General features: G+C 51.6%; 1 protein-coding gene across 1 annotated transcript in view; it reads left to right on the top strand.

The window, feature by feature from the left end:
- Positions 1-19,692, top strand: part of Dlec1 (DLEC1 cilia and flagella associated protein) — a 46,345-nt gene that overhangs the window by 7,650 nt on the left and 19,003 nt on the right. The window contains exons 3-19 of the mRNA XM_035444043.1: positions 1,999-2,109; positions 3,337-3,524; positions 3,704-3,904; positions 4,803-4,907; positions 7,328-7,415; positions 8,691-8,864; positions 9,778-9,914; positions 11,284-11,376; positions 11,844-11,934; positions 12,428-12,590; positions 15,016-15,208; positions 16,027-16,085; positions 16,454-16,622; positions 16,989-17,082; positions 17,235-17,365; positions 17,494-17,652; positions 18,961-19,100. Coding sequence (XP_035299934.1) covers positions 1,999-2,109; positions 3,337-3,524; positions 3,704-3,904; positions 4,803-4,907; positions 7,328-7,415; positions 8,691-8,864; positions 9,778-9,914; positions 11,284-11,376; positions 11,844-11,934; positions 12,428-12,590; positions 15,016-15,208; positions 16,027-16,085; positions 16,454-16,622; positions 16,989-17,082; positions 17,235-17,365; positions 17,494-17,652; positions 18,961-19,100 — 2,296 coding nt within the window. The remainder of the gene's footprint in view (positions 1-1,998; positions 2,110-3,336; positions 3,525-3,703; positions 3,905-4,802; positions 4,908-7,327; positions 7,416-8,690; positions 8,865-9,777; positions 9,915-11,283; positions 11,377-11,843; positions 11,935-12,427; positions 12,591-15,015; positions 15,209-16,026; positions 16,086-16,453; positions 16,623-16,988; positions 17,083-17,234; positions 17,366-17,493; positions 17,653-18,960; positions 19,101-19,692) is intronic.

The following is a 19,692-nucleotide window of genomic DNA, read 5'->3' on the forward strand; positions in this document are numbered from 1 at the left end:
CCTCACAACTAGAGTTCCATCCTCAGGACCCATGTAATAGAAGGAGATGAGCCAATTCCTGCCACTGGTCCTCTGACTTCCACACACGCACCGTGGTGACACCTGCATGCACCCTCAACACACAATAAACAAACAAACAAATGTAATCAAAATACAGTAAAAGTCCATTTTACTTTTGTTGTTGTTGTTTTTCTTTGTTTTCTTGTTTTTCGAGACAGGGTTTCTCTGTGTAGCTTTGGAGCCTGTCCTGGCACTCGCTCTGGAGACCAGGCTGGCTTCAAACTCACAGAGATCTGCCTGCCTCTGCCTCCCGAGTGCTGGGATTAAATGCGTGCGCCACCAACGCCCAGCTCTTGTTTTGATTTTTGAGAAAGGGTTTCTCTGTAGGTTTGGAGCCTGTCCTGGAACTCACTCTGTAGACCAGGCTGGCCTCAAACTCACAGGTGTGTGCCACCACTGCCTGGCAAAAGACCCTTCTCACATCTCCCAGAGATCACATCCCTTTCACATCACTTGCCGTCCATTTGTGGTTAATGTTTCTAGGCACTAGTATTGTGTGTAAATTATATATGTGTGTGTAAATTATATATGTGTGTGTAAATTATATGTGTGTCTCAATTATACGTGTGTATATGTGTGTGTTTACTGTTATTTCTTGGCTCATCAACCACAAACACCAACTTCCACTCCTTTAATGACTTTCTCTAATGTGCCTCTGGGGCAGTGGGCGCTAGCTGATGCTATATTTATTGCTTGCTGCTCTCCATGTGGCTTTTATGCTGGTGTCTGAGATGAAGGGACAAGGAAGCTCTTCTCTGTTGGTAGCCAGAGCTCACTGCACACACATCTCAAACCCTTACCTCTGTCAGAGCCACAGGTGGAGAGGAGCATTCTGTTGAGGCCAGAAGCATAAGGAATGCCCAGCAGCTCCCAACTCTCGCTCAGTGTGAACCATAAGCACACACTGCTTTCCTAGCAATGAACAACCCGAGACCCCCCGCCTGCGTAGGCTGCTACTGCACTTCAAACAGTGCAGTAAATTGTTCCCACAACAATAATTCCCAGCTGGGCAGTGGTGGTGCTCACCTTTAATCTCAGCACTCGGGAGGCAGAGGCAGGTGGATCTCTGTGAGTTCGAGGTCAGCCTGGTCTACAAAGCTACACAGAGAAACCTTGTCTCAAAAAGTAGAAAAAACAAACAAACAAACAAACCAATAATTCCCTGTTGCCATACATACCTTGGAACAAGTACAAGAACTACCTGTATCAGTTTTAGGTGCATGCACAGTAAAACAAACTGTCCTCTGAAGGAAATGTTCCTATGGACTATCTTATGCATATGTATAATTAGGCATACATATGCTTAAAATCAGATCCATCGTGAGAAAAGGATGTGCACTCTAGAGAAAAACTTGCGTAATCCAAGTTTATCAACAAAAACAGACACACTCACAGGATACCCGCTAGTCACTAACTCTTCCTCCTGGACTTCATAAAAAGAAGCCCCAAACAATGACCAAGCCACCTGAGCACTCTAGCTCAAGTAGCCCTTGTAGTGTGTACAGTCTCTTTAGATAGAACTCTGTGCTGCTTTGCTATTTGTGTGTGCTTTTCCACTTATTTTCCTCGAACCCAGAAACATCCGGTAAAGACTGGGACCATTGGCAACCCTGTCTCTAGTGATAGTGCAAAGAGCAGACAGACAGACACAGAAGGGTGAAGGACCGAGGCTGACGCAGCCCCAACCGCCCTTTGTCTTATGTCATCGTGGACTCCATGTAGAGTAGTTCACCTCAGGAACCCCGAGCACAGCTTTGCCCAGTTGTCGGCCTCAACCGAGTGGCTGAGAAACCTTGGATCACTAGTTTCTTAAATCTGAGCTCCATCACAGCTCTGAGAGTTTGCTTGAGAAGTGGAGGCGTGGAGCATAGAGATTTTGGTTAGCTGCTTCTCCCTGAGTCTGGCCTAAACGCCTTTGTCCTGGTCCCTTCTCTGCAGTGAAGACAGTCTTCCGGTGGTGTATCGACAGCGAGTTGCTGCAGAAACATCGCTTAATCTGCGTAGAGGATTACTACAATGACCCCGTGCCATTTTGCTCAGCGCCCAGAGGTATCTGTCCTCAAACACCATGGTACGGTGCAGGGGCTTCCCGAGGTAGCAGACACCTCAGCCACCCTTGCCATTCCCTCATGACTGGCTTTGACTGGTCTCATCCGAGTTGTCTCCTCTTTATGACTCAATGCTTTCAAGGCAAAAGTCACATCTTCCCCACATGGGTTTGATGCCCTCGCTGGCTGCCCAGCACCTAGAAATCCAGAAATGTCTAGATGTAGTTGAATGAGCCAGCAAAGGGAGGGGCTGAAGACAGACTCTCGTAAGCAAATGATTGAATTCCTGATGCAGGCAGGAATTCAAAGATGGAGAATAGAGAGGATGGGCTAGGGGCCAGACGGCGAGGGAGGGGAAGACAGTGTGTGTGTATGTGGTGGGGAACTGTGACGCAGGGCCAGTTTCTGCTAATCGGGAAGGCAAGACCTCCCCTGGCTTACACAGGAGGTAGATTTTGTAAGAGTCACTGTACAGACAGAGAGATGTCACCATGAAGCCTGCGTGCCAGCATCAGCATTGTTTAGCTGTGCCAGGCTTGAAGGGAAGCTCCCAGTAGCCCCAGGGCCTGGGACCCTGCAGTGATCTTTTTGGAACTTTGAAGCGGTCCCTGTTTGGGGTGGCAACAAGAAAGAGAGAACCCCATAGAGAAAGACAGAACACATTGGCAGAATTGGCTGAGACAAACGTTTAGTGTTTTATAGTTGGATACTACCTGGCAGGTAAATAAAGATGCCACTTGCTCCATGAAGGGTTAGTGGGCACTGTGTAAAATGGAGGGGAGTGTTTTGTTGCATACTTGCTAGCAACAGAAGTCTCTGTCTAGCCTTGCGGGCATGGATATATATATATACATACATATATATATACATATATATATATATATGTATATATATATATATTGCAAATGCTGATTCTTCACAGTAGGACAGTAGGATTTTTAAAGAATTGCTCCCACTTGGGGTACATGTTTAGCCATGGTCCACTTGTTTTTGTTAATTAAGCATTCTGGAAAATGGAAAGATATTTTAACCTCTAGCCCTGTCTCAAATACGTGGACTAAGTCCTGGGAATAACTCACACACCGAATAGCAACATTTGGTGTTGTGAATGAGAAAGCTTTGAAGAGACTGTGACCCCGGCTGTGGCTCTGGTTTTATTTGGTCGCCTTAGAAGCATCCACCTCCTTGCGGTGGTATAGCTAACATGTGTGTTTCCTTGGTGACATAGGCCCCTCCACCCCTGGATATTTGAAACTGACATTTAGCTATGAGAGGCATTTAATGCTAAAGGCAAAGCTGGACAAAGAGGCTGAGGAGTCCTACAGGAAGCCTGTTGATTTTGATGAGTTTGAGTACACCACAGACAGCTTGACCTCAACTTTTAAGGCCAGACAAAAGACCAAAGACACTGTCAAGGTTAGACCTGATTACGTTTGGGACCGTGGGTGCAGGGAGGTGGTGAAAGGGAGGCAGCCCAGATGAGCACAGTGGAGCCTACACTGGCTGGCTGTGCTTCACAAGGTTGACCAGGAAGAGGTCACCAGTCCCCAGCGTCCCCTTGCCTGTCATTAATGGCGCTTTCACATGCTTCAAAGAAGGCAAGCACACCAAAGAACAAGAAGTGGATGAAACACCTGCGGGTGCCACAGAGGGACCTGGAGAGACTCCTACTCGCCAGGATGGAGACTCGGAACCATTTCCTGAAAAACCCGCGGTTTTTCCCGCCTAACACACCACACGGAGGCAAGTCTCTAATCATCTCTTCAAGGATGCCGATAAAAAGAGAGACAGAAGAAGTCCTGAATGCAGAGACAGGATGGAGGTGCGTTCTTCCCTTAGGATCCCAGGCACTCTGACCCTTAGAGAGACTGGAAGGCTCTCCATCGGTCTAAGGAGGTCCCTAGATTTTGGCAAGCCACAGCAGTGTCTCAGAGGAAAGCAAGCCCTCAGGGTGACCTACAGGCAGCTTTTGACCCCCCAGAGACCTACCAAGAATCAGAAAGAGAGGAGCTGGTGTGGGCTTCTTATGGGCATCCATCTGAATGAGCTGGGGCTGGGCAGCCCATGGTCACGTGACCTCTCCACAGTGTATTGGTTACTTTTTTCATCACTGTGATGAAATACCTAACCATGTGGGAACAGTAAGATTGATTTTGTGTCTGGGTTCAGAGGGTTCAGTCCTTCACGGCCAGGAGGATGTGGTGGACCAGAAAAGTTCACTTTGTGCTCGCTAGACACGGGGAAAGGGGCTGCTCAGCCGGCTTCCTGCCTTTCCCCTTTTCATTCTGTTCCAGTGCCCATCCTGTGGGACAGGACGACACTGCCCTGATTCTCTGTGAGCCCTTTCCTCATCAGTTAATCCTCTCAGGGGGTTGTGAGCTGCCTGACAATGTGGGTAGAGGAAACCAAGCTCTCTACAAGAGCAGGGTGTTGTTCTCAGCCTCTGAGCCATCTCTCCAGCCCAAAAACGTTTTGTAGTCTGCTTAGCAAACAACGACCAGAAAACCCAAAGAACAGCCCATCACGAATGCCTTTGATGGCATAGAAGAGTTTATTTCTTTACTTTTGTTTTTTTTTGGTGGCCCTGGCTCTACCTCCAGGAGCTGGGATTATGGGAGTCTGCCACCAACCATATCCTCACTGTGAATGAATCAGTCTCGGCTTTGTACGGGGTCAGACAGATGAAACTCACAGTCTTCCTCCCCCCTTCACTCCCACAGCTGTGCGGATACCCCTGTGTTTCTGGCTAAGCCGTCAATTGGATTTTTCACCAATTATGAGATTGGACCAGTTTACGAGGTAGAAATCTTGCTTTACATCATGGAATTTCTGAACCACACCCAAAAAGCAGGGAAAAGACTAACTTCATACATCCATGTGCCTGGCCCCCGGCTTCAGCAGCTGGTGGGCGACATTCCCCTGTACAGCGTCTCCTCTGGAGCATGCTAAAGGAGGCATACACAGCATGTCGATAAGGGCCTCTAGCACACAGGACTTTTAAAAAAGGAACCGTAAACTGGGTGAGGCGGGACACTCCTGTCCTCCCTGTGCTTGGGGGTGAGGGGAGGAGGAGTCCCATGTCACTCTCAGCTACATGAGACCTTGTCTTAAAGAACAAAACAGGGGACCGGGTGGCACACGACTTTAATCCCAGCACTTGGGAAGCAGGGGCAGGCGGATCTCTGTGAGTTTGAGGCTAGCCTGGTCTATAAGGGGAGTTCCAGGACAGCTAGGACTGTTCCACAGAGAAACCCTGTCTCAAAAAACCAAAACAAAACAAAAAAAAAAACAAAACAAACAAACAAAAAAACAGGGCCTGAGAGACAGTCAACAGTTAAGAGCGCTTACTGCTCTTGCAGAGGGGCTACGATCGAATCCCAAACTCCACTTCAGGTGGCTCACAGCTGCCTGTCACTCTAGCTCTGGAGTGTCTGAGGTGTCTCTGGCTTCCACAGATGCCCACACTCACCTGTACATACCCCCACACAGACACATGCACACACACACAGAATTTAGAAAAATAAGTCCTAAAGACAACATATGCATTTGTATGTACCCATGAATGAAAACAGCATGTCTTCTAGCTGCGGGCATTTGTAAATAAGGAAAGAGGGAAGGCTGGAATGAATTTGATGATGCTGGATTGTAGCGGCGGTACAAACACCAGGAAAGGACTCAGTGGGCTAAAGTGCAGTGTAAGCACTAGGACCAGATCCTCAGCATCCAGGGTGAGCGGCCAGGCGTGGTGGTGCAGGTTGCCTCCTTGCTTTCATCTAGCCTTCTCCTGGCCTACATAGTTCGGGATCCCAGGCCTAGGGAATGGTGCCACCCAATAGTGTGATGGCATATTATTTATGGTTTATTAAAGCTTGCCTGAGGATTCAGAAAAGCAAAATCAGCCACAAGCCATAGAAGCCAGGCACATGCCTTGAATCCCAGGACTCAGGATTAAGAGGTAGATGGATCTCTGTGAGTCCAAGGCCACCCAGATCTACACAAGATTGATCCAGTCTTAAAGAGAAACAGCTCACACAAAGATGGTCTCAGCACCTGGGATCACACACCTTTCATCCCAGCATTAGGGAGGTATATAAGACAGGAGCAAAGTCTCAGTATCAGGCATTCATTCTCCAGCCACGCTGAGGAGAGGCAGCAGGATCAGCCCATTCAGCCTGAGGTAGTGGTAAGAGCTAGTGGCCCAGATACTTTGCTTTTCTGTTCTTCAGCTTGAAGCTTGAACCCCAGTGTCAGCCTCTGGGTCCTTTTATTTTTCGTGTTACACCAACCGGTGGGGCCTCCCTTCATCAACTAATAATAATGACAGCTCCCCAAAGGCAGCCCACAGGCCAACCGGATCTAAATAATCCCTCCATGAGACCCTTCCCAGGTAATTCTGGGTCATGTCAGGTTGTCATCTGAAATTGACCACCACAGTAAGTTATGTGTAAATATTGTGCCATTTTGTATAAAAGGACTCTAGCTACAGATCCGGGTCCTTGCTGAGCTCTTGAGCCAATCACGAGCCCTGTGAGCACTGATGGTCAGGACAGCTGTAGCTATCACTTTAAATATCAGGGAAAAAGTGCTACAGCGACTCCAATTTTTCTTTTACTTTTACTGGGGGAGGATGGCTTGAAAAAAACTTTCCTCAGACAGGGTCTTACTCTGTAACTCGTGCTGGTCTGCAACTCACTACACGGCTCAGGCTGGCCTAAAACTCACGGCAATCCTTTGGCCTTGGCTTCTCAAGTGCTGGGAATACAAGTGTGTGCCACCATGCCAGGCTTTGTATTTTAATTTTACTATGGAAGTGTGCCCAGATAAAAATAAATAGGCTGGGAAAAGGAATCCCCATGTACCTGCCACCCTATGTCAGTCATTACCAACATGACCGAGCTTATTTCTTTCGGAACCCTCTTCCTTCCCATACCATTGGGATTTGGGGTGGCGAGATGGCTCAGTGGATAAAGTTGATTGCCACCAAGCCCAATAGCCTGAGTTCTGTCACAGAAGCCATGTGGTAGAAGGGGAGAACTGACTCTTACACGTTTTCCTCTGACTTCCAAACAAGCATGTGTGTATGTGCGTGTACATACACACACACACACACACACACACACACACACACACACACACACACACAGGGGGGCGGGGGGCGTCAATCCTGACCTCACACGGTGCCACTGAATGGCTGGAAGGATTCCCCCTTCTTTGCACAGATGGTAATTGCTCTGCAGAACACCACTGCGACCAGCCGATACCTGCGAGTCCTCCCACCATCCACTCCATACTTTGCTCTGGGGCTTGGTAAGTTCATGGTAGCGGCATTCTAGACTACCTCAAAATGACTTGTGGCCCAGCCGTTGTCTCTGATGAACTGGCTCTCAAGCCCTGTCCTGAGCTCTGCCCACTCCTCCTTCAGCAGTCCCTGGGGGCCCCTCAGGCTTGGCTCACAGCCCGCCACTCTCTTGCATCAGAGTCCCAGAGTCTGGCCAGTGTCCTCACTTGCCCCAGTGTACCGAGTCTACTAGCCAGCTCCCCACCCTTCACACCGTGACTGCCCTTCGTCCGGTACTCTTCTTCACTGCTCACATCACCATGGCAACCTTCCAACCAGCCTCCCAGCTTCAGTGCTTGCTGTGTCTCAAGGACCCTGGTCAGGCATGGTGGCTTCCGCTTGTAATCCCAGCTCTTGGAAGGCTGGGGCAAGAGGGTTGACACAAACCTGAGGCCAGCCTGAGTGAGGAGTGAGAAACTGTCTAACACAAAAGAAAAAAAACCATACAAAACCCTCTTGCCGCTCAAATGCACAACCCTGGAAGGACTGTCTACTGCCCATAGACAACCCCTATGCAATTGAGCCAGCTAACCTCTGCTCATAGCTAACTCTGCTCATAGCTAACCTCTGCTCATAGCTAACTCTGCTCATAGCTAACCTCTGCTCATAGCTAACTCTGCTCATAGCTAACTCTGCTCATCCATTTCACACCCCCTTGGGCCTGGATATTGTCACCCTAGTGCCTCCCGTGCATGCCCTAGGCAGCTCTGCCACCAGCCCAGCCCACTGTAGTCGGCATCTGTCTCATGACTTTTCCTGGGAAGACTTGAGCTGACATCTCTTCTCCCCAGAAGGGCCTCAATGACAGATTCAAGTGACCATCCCCACTAAGCCAAACTTGGCGAACCAATGAGTTTATTGGGGTTACTTACAGGATCACACATGAAGAGTTGTGAGTGACTAAAGGCAGCCGTGCCACCAAGAGTGTCACCAACAGTGTCATCCCAGTGTGAGTGATCACTCGGGAAAGCTGGGTTCCTGGAGCTCACTGCCCAGCTCATAGGCAGCTCCATGGAAGAGTCTTCTCTCTCTGCAATTGCTCCCTGTTTTTCTAACCTTGAGGAGAGGCCTCATAAATAATCTTGTAGCTTATGTTAGGTTCCCAAGTCATAGGGAGCTCTTCCTGCCCTCCAGAGCGAATATTCAATTTGACAGAAATAGACTGTCCCTTCTGAGATGGAGCCGCCCAGGCCCTGGTGGGCAGCTGGTCCTCCGTCCTCATGGGTCCCTTTGGTTGTCCACAGGAATGTTCCCGGGGAAAGGTGGAATGGTAGCTCCCGGGATGACCTGCCAGTACGTTGTCCAGTTCATTCCCGACTGTCTCGGGGACTTTGATGATTTCATTTTGGTGGAGACCCAGTCTGCCCACACACTGGTGATCCCCCTGCAGGCCCGGAGGCCACCCCCAGTGCTGACCTGTGAGTGGATGCCTTGCGCCTTGGGTGGGGTTCAGTTAGGACTCGGGAGCCCCTGTAAGGGCAGGCTGCCTAGAAGGACTTCCTGGGAGGGAGGCAGATCTTGGATCTCTTGGGTAGAGGGTTAGGGTCCTAAAAGGAGCCTCCTAGCAGCTTCTACAGCAGCAGCAGGACTTCACCCTCCTGTCTGCAGGAGATGCTTCTGTGATGCAGTAAGGGGAGGTGACAGTTTCTAGGCACCCAGAGGAAATCTCTGTAGGTGTCGGCTCTGGGTAGGAGGGACTGGAATTCAGCCCCTCCCATGATTTGTTCTGCAACACCCAAAACTGAGTTGGGTCTTCCTGGTCTACCTACAGTGAGTGTTGACACCCACTAGACTATGCCCATGTGACTGGGCAGCACCCTGGACAGAGCCCAAGGGTCTCAGTGTGCTCTGAGCTCTGTCTGGACCTCAGAAGAACAATAAACAGTAGCTGGGTCCATTCAGAGCAATGTGTTGGCCTTTTTTTTTTTTTTTTTTGGTTTTTCAAGACAGGGTTTCCCTGTGGCTTTGTAGGCTGTCCTGGAACTAGCTCTTGTAGACCAGGCTGGTCTGGAACTCACAGAGATTCGCCTGCTTCTGCCTCCCGAGTGCTGGGATTAAAGGCATGCGCCACCAACGCCCGGCATGTTGTCCTTTTTTAATTAAAAATTTTATTACATTTATTTATTATACTTGTATGCATGGGAGTGGGGGAGGGGCATGCCACTGTGGTGCTCATGTGTTGGTCAGAGTTGGTTCCCTCCTCCCGATACCCTCTGGCGGGGGTGGGGGGGGGGGGGTGTTGAACTCAGGCCTCTCAGGCTTGGGAGCAAGCCCTTTTACCTCACTAGCCCCGTGTTTCCCTCCCTGAGTGACCTCTTCCCATGGCTGCAGTGTCGCCTGTATTGGACTGTGGCCACTGCCTAATTGGAGGAGTGAAGCTAACCAGATTCGTCTGCAAAAACGTGGGCTACAGCGTTGGCAAATTCTGCATCATGCCCAAAAAGAGCTGGCCGCCGCCCAGTTTCCGGGTGAGTGACTGTGGATTGCTTCCTGGGAAAAGAACAAACCCTCCCAAGGAAATGGGCTCCCTGGAGGAAGCTGCTGCATCACGCCAGGAACCAAAAACTTATAAAAGTAGAGTGCTGTGATCTCCAGCTCTGACTGCCGTGGCCCGAGAACCAATAAGTCAACGTTAGGGATGTGTTGTGCAATCCGGGGTGAGGTGTATCTCTTGTTCTGGGATTCGGTCTCCAAGGTGACCACATGCACTCAGAGAACCCAGCTTTATTATCACAGATCTGAGCATTATGAGACAGAGAACAAGACCAGGCATCTTTTGCTGAATTCTGCTGGTATTAATTTGACACAGTACTGAAAAACATTTTGGGGGTGAGGAAATGGCTCGGATAGTGAATTGGAAGGGCCTGTCTGATCCTCAAAACTCACATTTAAAAAGCCACTGTGTGTAACGCTGAGGAGTGAGAGAGACAGTGAGCCTGGAGCCCGGCTCTCACTGGCCGGTCAGCCTAGCCTACTTGGTGAGTTCCAGGCCAGTGAGAGACCCTGTCTCAAAAAGCAAGGTAGACAGCATTGATGGAGGACAATATTTGAAGCAGTCCTCACATATACACACATGTACACATGTGCACTCCACCCCCCACGAATACAGGCTCACATATATACACACATTATGTTTTGAACCAACCATTGAAAGCAGGAGACCCCACATAAGTACCTCCGGGTTCTTGGCTGTGACCCCATGGCACCAGGGAGCAGAGTTCTGTCCTGTTGTCTCATCTCTCCACTGCTCAGGCAGCCCCAGCCTGACACCAGTGACACCCCGTGTACCCCGTAGTTTCTGCTATGGTGGGTAGATTTTCTCCATGCCATGTGTTCCAGCACTATGAGACAGACCCAGAAACCTCCATTCCCTTGTGCTGTTGGACAGAGCCTTGCAAGTACCAATGTGTGACTCTAGCCCAGAGGTTTCATGTGAAACCCACAGTCCTGTTAGCGTGTGTCCTCGTGACTCTGCAGCTGACTAGCGCTCGGGGTGGTCAGGGACAGAGGCAGAAGCAGTGGCCGCCACAGGCAGGACCAAGTGTCTGGGAAGCCCTTCTCGTGCATCTCGAAACCTGAGCACTTGGAGGTAGCATTGCTTCCCAGCAGTCACTCCTCACCTTCAGAGCCGCACCCGGTGCCTGGCAAAGGTGAAGTAAACATACCCTTGGGGTGCCCGGGTCATGATTTCTTCACTGACAGGGCACCTGGAGGATCCTTAAAACCCTCAGACAGCAGAATGAATATTTGGAGATGTTTGCAGTGTGAGAGCTGCATTTGGCCATTTCTGCCACACTTTTTAGAATTGTAATTTTTTTAAATTTTTTTATCTTTTAGATTGTTGGAAGCACCGGCTTTGTGGAGAAGCCTCCCTTTGGAATCATGCCTTCGGTGTTTGAGCTGGCCCCAGGGTTTGCCATTCTGCTGGAGGTGGGTAGACAGACCCCTTGCCTATCTCGGATGTTCCGTGAGTGACTGCGTCCACCTCCACAGCGTTCTGAGCCAGGTCCCGGCATTGGTGTGTGCTTGCATTCCGTGGGGGGTGATGCCTTTGGCTGTTACGACTTCCACAGGTTGTCCTCTGACCTCCATGTGTGTCCCCGCTGTGGCACACTCTCCTGCATACTCACTCACTCAGGAAATAGATCAATTTAAAAAGTCAACTCAGGACATTAGGGTTTGAATCCGCAATGTCTCCTATAAGCTCATATTTCAAAGTCCTGATTCTGTCCCTCAGCTGGTGGCACTATTTTCCAGAGGTGTAGAGCCTTTCATAGGTGAGGCCTCGCTTGGTGGAAGCAGGCCTTGGGGGAAGGCCTCTGAAGGTGACACCCACCCCTGGTCCTGGTCATGTTTCCTGGATGGTCTCTAGTATACATATGCTTTCTCTTCTCCAGGTCTTGTTCCTCCCAACCAGCCTAGGAAAGGCAGAGGAGACCTTCATCATAGCGTGTGACAACTGTCAGATAAAGGAGCTGGTTATCACAGGTGGGCGGGTGGCTCCCGGGACTGCTTACCGAAGTAGCATTGGCAATGGCATGCTGTGCCTGCCCCAGCCAGGAGCGCCTGGCCCTCCTGGCCCTACTTCCCTAGTGCTGAGTTTACAGGTGACATCTTTCATTCTGTCACTCGGATCTTTGAGAGAGCCATCTGTGGTTCATGTAAATCACCGGCCACACCACCAGGCTTTTGCAAGGTTGGAGAGGGCATGTCTCTGAACTGTCCCAGGTGCTCAAAATCTGTCTGTCCTTTCCTTCCTCCCTTCCGTGTGTCTGTCTGGTTCCACTGGGTAGTCATTAACTGAGTATCTTCTGTATGCAACCGAGGGTGTGAATGGATGCTCAAGGCCCACTTTCCCTTTCTGTATGCCCTGGGGACGTGAATGAGGCCAGAGGCCAGCTGCGTGGGGCAGTCTGTGGCCCCGTGGGTGCTGATTTCAGCCTGGTGATACTTGGTGAGCCTCACTACTCTCCTTCATCAGGAACTGGACAGTTGGTGGCTTTGGATCTGATCTATATTTCTGGTGGAAGAAATGAACCAGAAGCAGGAGAGCTGAGAGATTTAACAGCCCAGTACTTTATCCGATTTGATCCTGAAAACCCCCACTCCACCGCAAGGAAACAGCTCATTATCAGAAATGCTACGTGAGTGGCCCTGGTGTGTTGTTGACACACAGCCCTGGTCCTTCCTTCATTGTCCCTCAGGAGGCAAGAGGGCTTTCCTCCTGAGTCACAGGGAGTTGTGAGCCTGGAATAGGTCCAGACTGGATGGGAGGCTCTTGGTTCACGTTGCCCATCGTGCAACCATTAGACTATTTGTATTTATTTGGTGTGTGAGATGTGGGGTGTGTGTGTGGTGTGGAGTGCGTGTGGTATGTGTGTCTGTGGTGTGTGTGTGTGGGGGGGTGTGTATGTGTGCATGAGTTGTGTGTGTGCATGAGTTGTGTGAGACAGGCTCGAGGACAACTTTGGCTTCAGTTGTGCAGGCACCATCCCCTTGTTTTTCGGGAAAGATTCATTGTCCTGGAACTCACCAGCTGGCCCAGAGCACCTGCTTGTCTCCACTTACCAGGACTGGGATTCTAAGCAGGTGCACCACACCTGGCAAACGGCGGTATAAGAAAAAGGGGAAACCCCATGTGTCTTAGTTAGGGCTTCTCTTGCTGTGAAGAGACACCATGACCAAGGCAACTTCTACGAAGGAAAACATTTAATTGGGTGAGCCAAAGGGGGCTTTTGATTGCTGGACATGAATGTCTTGATAGCTGGACCTTGGGAGTCAGCCTCAGGAGGAGGAAGTGGCCAAGTAAGAGAATAGACCTTGGTGGCCCGCTTTAGGAATGTAACCTAACCGTGTTTAGCAAGGCAGAGGGAACGGAGGAGAGGGTAAGGCCTGCCCGAGCCACATGCTTGCGTAGGCTGGCGTCCCTTCAACCTCCTTCACCTCTGTGCGTGCATGATTGTGTCTTGTCAGTGCTGCAATGGGGGAAGAAAGTCTAATTGTGTCCCTCCCTTGGCCCCTTGCACAGTATTTTCTGGAACTGTGAAGCTAGACTATGGGAAAGATGCTTCCAGGTCAGGCTCAGCTCAAATCATCAGTCCTGTGTCCCAAGTGTGCAGTGTCTCCAGCAATAGGGGCCCACCTCAACCCTGAGAGGTGGCCAAGGGCTACATCAGTACTCTATATTGTTTGGAGAATCACTTGAACTACTCTGACAAAACATTTGAAAGGAGGTTTCTTGTGCCTGGTACTGGGTTGTTAGTCTATGGGTCTGGTGGAAGGCACCGTCTACCCAAGTAGCTTAACTTTCTTTAGATATAAATATGGTGTGTGTGTGTGTGTGTGTGTGTGTGTGTGTGTGTGTGTGTGTGTAGTGTGTGTGTGTTAGTGTGTATGTGTATGTGTTAGTGTGTGTGTATGTGTGTATGTGTCTGTGTGTGTTAGTGTGTGTATGTGTTTGTGTGTGTATGTGTTAGTGTGTGTGTATGTGTTTGGATGTTTGTGTGTGTTTGTGTGTGTGTGTGTTTGTGTGTGTGTGTGTGTTAGTGTGTGTGTATGTGTTAGTGTGTGTGTATGTGTTTGGATGTTTGTGTGTGTTTGTGTGTGTGTTTGTGTGTGTGTGTGTTTGTGTATGTGCTTGTGTGTATGTACATACACTTCTGTGTATTGCATATACTTTTAGGTAAATATAAAGTGACTCCTTGAGGCTTTTTGAAGCGTCACTGATGTGTCTGTCCTGTGTCCCTCCTTCTCCTCTGCATTGACCTCCCTCCCTCTACCCAGTTGGAGCCCCTCCCCGTCAGTCCATTTCCTGTTTTCTCCAATTTCCTTTTTGTGGTGGGGATGTAGGAGCATTTTTCCAGAGAGGCCATTCTGTGTCCATGTCACAGAAGCCATTCAGATCCCAGCAGGGTCTTTTGGCTCAGCCCTCACTGCCAGGTCCCTCCTTGGCCAAGCTTTGGACACCACATTCATTCTGTTCAGCCTGACCTCAGTGAGCCTCTCAGTCAGGGATGCCCCGGGACACAGATAGGAGGGACTGACCCAACATTGCCCCTGCCATCCCACCACCCAGCATGCCTTGAGTCCTGTCCATCATGGTGCTATCGAGCTGGCACTGTCCTTGTCCATAGCCAGTGGGCACATGTCCCTCTGAATACAGCCATCATTCCCCAGGAGGCCATGGCTGGAGGCAGAATGCGAGGGTATGGCACACATGGGAAAACAGAAGCACTCATGGGGTAGAGGACCCGTGAGAGGGTTTTTCAGGCATGCCTGGACTCCTCTAGTGTAACAGCTAGAGTGTGACATCTTGCATTGCCCATGTCCCCTTATTCACTGTGGCTTCAGTCTCCAGCTACTGAGGTGGGGACTCTTACATGGTCTCCACTTTGGACCCTCCTCTGTCCTTACCTAAGTTGTCCTCCCTCAGCAGCTCCCTGGGAAAAGCTCACTTCTGGTCCATAATGGAGCAGACCAATCCTCGGGCGGGAGCCCCGAGGACTGAGACGTGGTCTCAGTGAGACGTGGCCTGGGATCCACTGCCCACGGTAGCTGTTGTTCCCGCAGGCACGTGGATCTGGCCTTCCGCTGGCAGATCATGAAGCCCAACCTGCAGCCTCTGATGCCTGGAGAGACGCACAGTGCAGACAGCATCAAGTGCCACCCCGACAGGGAGTCGGCCTTCTCCATCATTCCCGAGAAGGGCGTCCTTGAGGGCCACTCGGACCACCAGTTCATCCTGAGCTTTTCTCCCTATGAGGTCCCCCATTGGCCCCTGGCTGGGTCATTAGCTTTCTGTGTGTCTGCACCTGTGCCTCTCCTCCCCCAACCCCCACCCATGTTCTTGAAAGTGCCTGAAAGCACAGCCCGGCCTAATGAGGCACTGGGGCCACCACACATGGAGTGAGCGCAGCATGTAGCTCAGGGGTAGAGCTGGAATCTGGAGTGTAGGACTCAGCAGTTTGTTCCCCGGTCTGACCCAGGTGTCCCTCCTGCAGCACAGTCCTCTGTGTGTGTGTGTGTGTGTGTGTGTGTGTGTGTGTGTGTGTGTGCGCGCGCGCGCGTGCACATGTCCCTCAGCCCTGGTGATGCTCACAGTTCAAAGCACATACCCATCTCCACTCCCCCACCCCTGCAATCCCTGCAAGCAAGGCATGGGCATGCTCTTCCGAGCGAGTGCCTTCATGGCACAGGACTGGGCCAGGGCTCTTGTTTTTGAGGGTAGGAGACTGAGTTGTGTATGGCTGCTTGCAACTGCCTGTACCTAGGAGGGTCTGGGACCTTAAACACACCAAGGATGCTAATCGGAGGCAACGTCAGACTTGGGGTGGTCATCTGTTTGCTGACCACTAGGTTCCTGCCCTGGCAGGGATCACATCCTCCCTCTAGTTGAGGGCGGACAATAGGAAGCAGTACATCCTTCAGAAGCCTCCCCACCCCCTACCCCCACCCCCTACCCCCACCCCACCTCCCTGGGCACCTCAGGAAAAAGGAATCCCTGCCTTGTCCCCTAGCTCCCTGCAGGCAGGCCACCTGGCTGGAAGGCGGTCTGGTTATTGTACTGTGTTCCTCCTGCAGCTCAAGTGTTTCCACAGTGTACTACAAATGGTTCTGGAAGCTGTCCCCGAGCCCTTGAGGTGAGTAACTAGGTGAGCCTGGGTAGGGTAGCCTAGCTGGTATAGCTGGTAGCCCCTGGGTGCTGTTGAGGACTGTGGGAAGGTCTGCATGACGCACTGGCTGGAGGTGGGTCACATGCACAGGTCCCCGCTGGAGCCTGCACTGCACGCTGTTCCTGGAGGCTGCAAGTCCCCACACTCCAGGCTTTAGGCTAGTCTGCGGTCACTTTGCACTGTCATGGTGAAGGCTTTTGTCATATGACTGTGGGGTTGGGGAATGAGGGTAAGGGACTGCTCTGTGTTCACAAGACCAAACAAATGGGGTAGAGGCAGGGACATGCGCCGCCTGGGGTGTGTGAGCCCCTAGCTCACAGTGAGTTTGTGTTCAGCTCAGGGATGGAGAACCTGGGTGACTACTCCTACTCAGTGGATGATGTGATCGTCCTGGAAATAGAGGTGAAAGGCTCGGTGGAGCCCTTCCAGGTTCTTTTAGAACCCTACGCCCTCATCATCCCTGGCGAGAGTTACATTGGCATCACTGTGAAGAAAGATTTTAAAGTAAGGAATCCCCCCACCAGCTTCATCTGGTCCGGGTAGGTGTAAGCGTGGTGAAGATAGGGGCTCCACAGGCCAGGACAAGGAGCCTATAGTGGTTCACACTCCTCCCGGGCCAGGCTTGTCTGACTTAATATCAGCGTCCCGGAATCTTCTGAAGTCAGGGCTGTGGAACTCATTCCCAAGTCTCCAGCAGGATGTGGTGGCACCTGCGTCCCCACAACACGGAGCAAAGGTGCCTCTCGAGTAGAGAGGCCTGGAGCTTCAGGCAGTCAGTAGCCAGCAGACGGTCTCACCGTCCTTCAGCAGGTTCTCATTTGACATGGAAGGGCAGTGCCCGGGCAGCGTGGACGGGTGTGTGTCTTTCAGATGTGGAATAACAGCAAGTCACCCATCAAATACCTGTGGGGCAAGATCAGCGAAAGCCACATCATTGAGGTGGAGCCCTGCTCGGGCTTGATAGGTAGTTCGCCTGTAGACGGCTGTGGCCGGCCTGGGGCTGGATTGAGGGGACCCAGGCAGGACCCTGGTTGTCCTGTGGCCAGATCCGGCCTGGGCCTGGATGGAAACTGTGCCCGCCCCTGATTGCCAGCTCAAAGTCTTCCTCTTCTCTAGAGCCAAACGAGGTCGGCGATTTCGAATTAAACTTAACTGGTGGAGCCCCCGGGCCAATCAGCCAGGACCTCAAGTGTGAAGTCAAATATTCGCCCTGCTCCGTGGTGCTTCACATTGAAGCTGCCTTCAAGGTGCCGTCGGCCGGGGACTGGGCAGCTGGGATGCCTGGAGAGATTGGGGTGGGGGTAGGACGTCAGGCAGGTTCCAGAGCCTCCTCAGGCAGGCAAGCAGGCAGTGACAGGCCCCTCTGGTGTTTCAGGGACCTGCCGTGGTCATTGATGTCCCCGCCCTTCAGTTCGGTCTGCTCCGCCTGGGCCAGAAGTCTTCATGCTCCGTCCAGATCCGCAATGTCAGCCAGCTCTCCGCCGTGTGGCGTTTGAAGGAGAGCCCAGTATGCCTGAAGGAGAGAAATGAGGATGTGAGTGGGATGCTGCAGGCTCCCTAGATGTGGCCTCCCCATGGGACACTCACCCTTGGCTCCTGTCTGTAGAGGGGCCTTGCTCTGAGGCAGCAGTCTCCAGGGTGGACTTCATCCCTCACCTCAGCCCCAATTTCACAGGCTTTTCCTGTTGGCCTTTTTGGCCACTGGGCACAGAACAGGGTGGTGTGGGGGTTCTCCTTCTTGGAAGCAGCCCGAGTCCAGAAGAAAACAGGCAATGCAGCCAGGAGGGTGACCTTGGCCAAGGGCCACATCCCCTCCTGCAGCTCACCCGGGAGCTGTGGTTGCAGTTTAAGTACCTGCCACCAGGTGGCTGCAGCTGTGGCTCAAACCTGAGGGGCTAGAAACAAAATTCCGTTTCTGCAGATGTGAGCTGTTAGCTGCCCTGCATTCAGTCCCCAACACTGCACAAAACAGAGTGTGGTGGCACATGCCTGCATTCCCAGAACCCTGAGCCAGAGGGATCAGAAGTTCAAGGTCATCCTCCTATGAGGTTGAGGTGGGGTCAATCCAGGTCGGATGGCACCTCCAGGCAGTTTTGTCCTTCACACCCATTGTCCTGGTCTCACTGAAGAGAGAGATGATGCCCTTTCTGGTGTGGCTTTCCAGTGGCATCCCACTAACCAATATGGCCCCACCTGGAGCCCAAGGCTTGTTAGTCCCACAGGTGCCCTCTCTTCAAGGACAGGGCAAATAGGTGTAGAGGTCCCTTCCCGGAAGCAGACATTCTGGAACACTTTCTTTGGTGTCTCTTCTGTCTGCTCTTCCTTTGTGTGCACGTGGAGGGGTGGGTTTGCTGATAGGTGAGTCAATTCTGTGTGTATAGGGGGTGGGAGTGGGGAAAAACCAGGATGGGGACAAGGGGGACATTCTGTCTGTCTGCAGCCTCTGCTCTCTCCAGTGGGGTGACCTGATGGCTGGCTTCAGTTCAAACTGCCAGAGATTGACCTGGGCTCACCCAGGGCACCTCCTCCAGGACACCCAAGCTCCCCCCTCCTCCTTCTTTGATCTTCTAAGCACCCACCTTTCCACCCCAGACACCTCTCTGCCTCCCACCTCTTGGCTCTGTGCCAGGAGTGTGGGAACCTCTGTCTTGTGTATTCCTTTACCTGGACACCCAGTCGTTGGTCTCTTGTTCCTGCTGTCCTCCCCAGCTGTGGTCCCACGCTTGCTCATCCTCTCCTTGGTTTTGTGTCTGGGAGATCCAGGGGCAGCTTTGGGGTGTTGCTGGTTAGCACCCCGGTTCCCAGGTCTCACTTCTTGCTGTATCTTCTGTGTTGACCTCAGGTGTCCCCCTTTGACATTGAGCCTTTGAGCGGCCAGCTTCTCCCTCTGGGGGAGTGCAAAGTGAACGTCACCTTAGAGGCCTCGCACTGCCAGAGTCTGCAAACGGTCCTGGAGCTAGAGGTGGAAAACGGGGCCTGGAGGTATGGAGGGATGGGAGGGTGGACCGTGGACTGCGTTTTTACCTTACATTGATAGCATGTGCAACTCAGTATTTATCTAGACATATTTATGAGTTTAATACTACAGATGCCAGGGCCTGGAGGGATGGCTCAGTGAGTGGTTGAGGGTGCTTGCTGTTCTCCCAGATGGCCAGGGCGTGATTGCCAGCATCCAGGTCAGGTGTATCACAATGGCCTGTAACCCCAACTCCAGGGCATCTGGCGCCACCTTCTGGCTTCCTCGGGCTGTTTCCCAGCAAGAGGAAGCCTAAGAATGGGAAACAGGAAAAGCTCATTGCTCGTGGGCAAGAGAATGGCCACAATCCGTGTTAAGCGTGCTAACGCTGTTGTAGTTGGGTAGGACACACCAGAGGCTTGGAAGGCAGTGATGCCCCCTTCTCCCTCTTCCCTTCCCTCCCTTCTCTCTGGCTTTGCAGAAGTTTTCTCATGTACATAAAGAAAAATTTTACCACCTGCCCCCAAACTCATTGTCGACCTTCAGTTATTACCAACTCAATGCAAGCACAGTCCCTATCCTCTAACTCTCCCTAGCTCTTCCAACATTCTTCTAAAG

This window comes from Cricetulus griseus, chromosome 4 (genome assembly GCF_003668045.3).
Source record: "Cricetulus griseus strain 17A/GY chromosome 4, alternate assembly CriGri-PICRH-1.0, whole genome shotgun sequence".
Classification (NCBI taxonomy): domain Eukaryota; kingdom Metazoa; phylum Chordata; class Mammalia; order Rodentia; family Cricetidae; genus Cricetulus; species Cricetulus griseus.